General features: G+C 65.5%; 1 protein-coding gene across 1 annotated transcript in view; it reads right to left on the bottom strand.

Moving 5' to 3' along the window:
• The window catches only part of TMPRSS4 (transmembrane protease, serine 4), a 6,698-nt gene that overhangs the window by 540 nt on the left and 5,323 nt on the right, over window positions 1–835 (bottom strand). Inside the window, exons 8-10 of the mRNA XM_010194493.1 lie at window positions 671–830; window positions 374–540; window positions 99–194 (exon numbers count right to left, since the gene is read on the bottom strand). Coding sequence (XP_010192795.1) covers window positions 99–194; window positions 374–540; window positions 671–830 — 423 coding nt within the window. The remainder of the gene's footprint in view (window positions 1–98; window positions 195–373; window positions 541–670; window positions 831–835) is intronic.

Below are 835 nucleotides of genomic sequence, written 5' to 3'. Positions count from 1 at the left end.
AATGTGGCCACTCAGGGGGGGGAGCAGGGACCCCTGGACCCAGCTCCTCCTGCAAGTGATGCTGGGGGGACACTCAGCCCCCATGCCATCCCACTCACCGTGCTCCTGCGTGTAGCCCCAGCCTATCACCCACAGGGGCGTCCCTGGAGCCAGCTCCTCATCAAAATAGGGCAGGCAGATGGGCTTGATGCTGTCTGCAAGGGAGAGGGGAGGTGTCTGGGGGTGCTGGTGGGGAAGGTACCCCCTATGGGTGAGCACTCAGGTCCTTGCCACAGTCTCACTAAGGTGCCGCTCATGCAAGGCCCTTTCCACTGCTGGTAGAGCTTCGCCTTTGCGAGCTGTGGGTCCACGGCGCCGTTGTGCCATGGCTCACCTGAGACGCGCAGGGGAGCCCGCAGCTTCACCAGGGCGATGTCGTTGTCCTTGGCCGACGCCGGCATCACCTCGGCCAGGAAGACCTTCTCCACAGCCAGGGTGGCGGTGCCGGAGAGGAGGTTGGAGCCGGCCTTGACGCGCCAGCTCTGGATGACGGGGTTGTTCCTGTGTTCGTTACGGGACATCGAAGCAACACGTGGCTTAAACCCTGAGGGACTTGGCCTGGCTTCGAGGAGCCAACCCAGCCCTGGCATGGCAGTGCCCGGCTGCAGCATCGGGGAGGACATGGACTCACTTGAAGCAGTGTGCGGCCGTCAGGACCCAGCTGGGGTCGATGATGCTGCCCCCGCAGATGTGCTCCTTCCTGTACTGCAGGCTGACCTGCCACGGCCAGGCCTCGATGGCAGCCGGGCTCCCCCCCAGCACCCCCCGGGTCCGGGTGCTCTCCCCGCAGCCCCCC

The sequence above is a fragment of the Mesitornis unicolor genome, unplaced genomic scaffold, assembly GCF_000695765.1.
Source record: "Mesitornis unicolor isolate BGI_N332 unplaced genomic scaffold, ASM69576v1 scaffold31731, whole genome shotgun sequence".
Classification (NCBI taxonomy): Eukaryota; Metazoa; Chordata; class Aves; order Mesitornithiformes; family Mesitornithidae; genus Mesitornis; species Mesitornis unicolor.
Note: the sequence above shows the minus strand (reverse complement) of the source record. Positions and strands in the feature narration are given on the sequence as shown.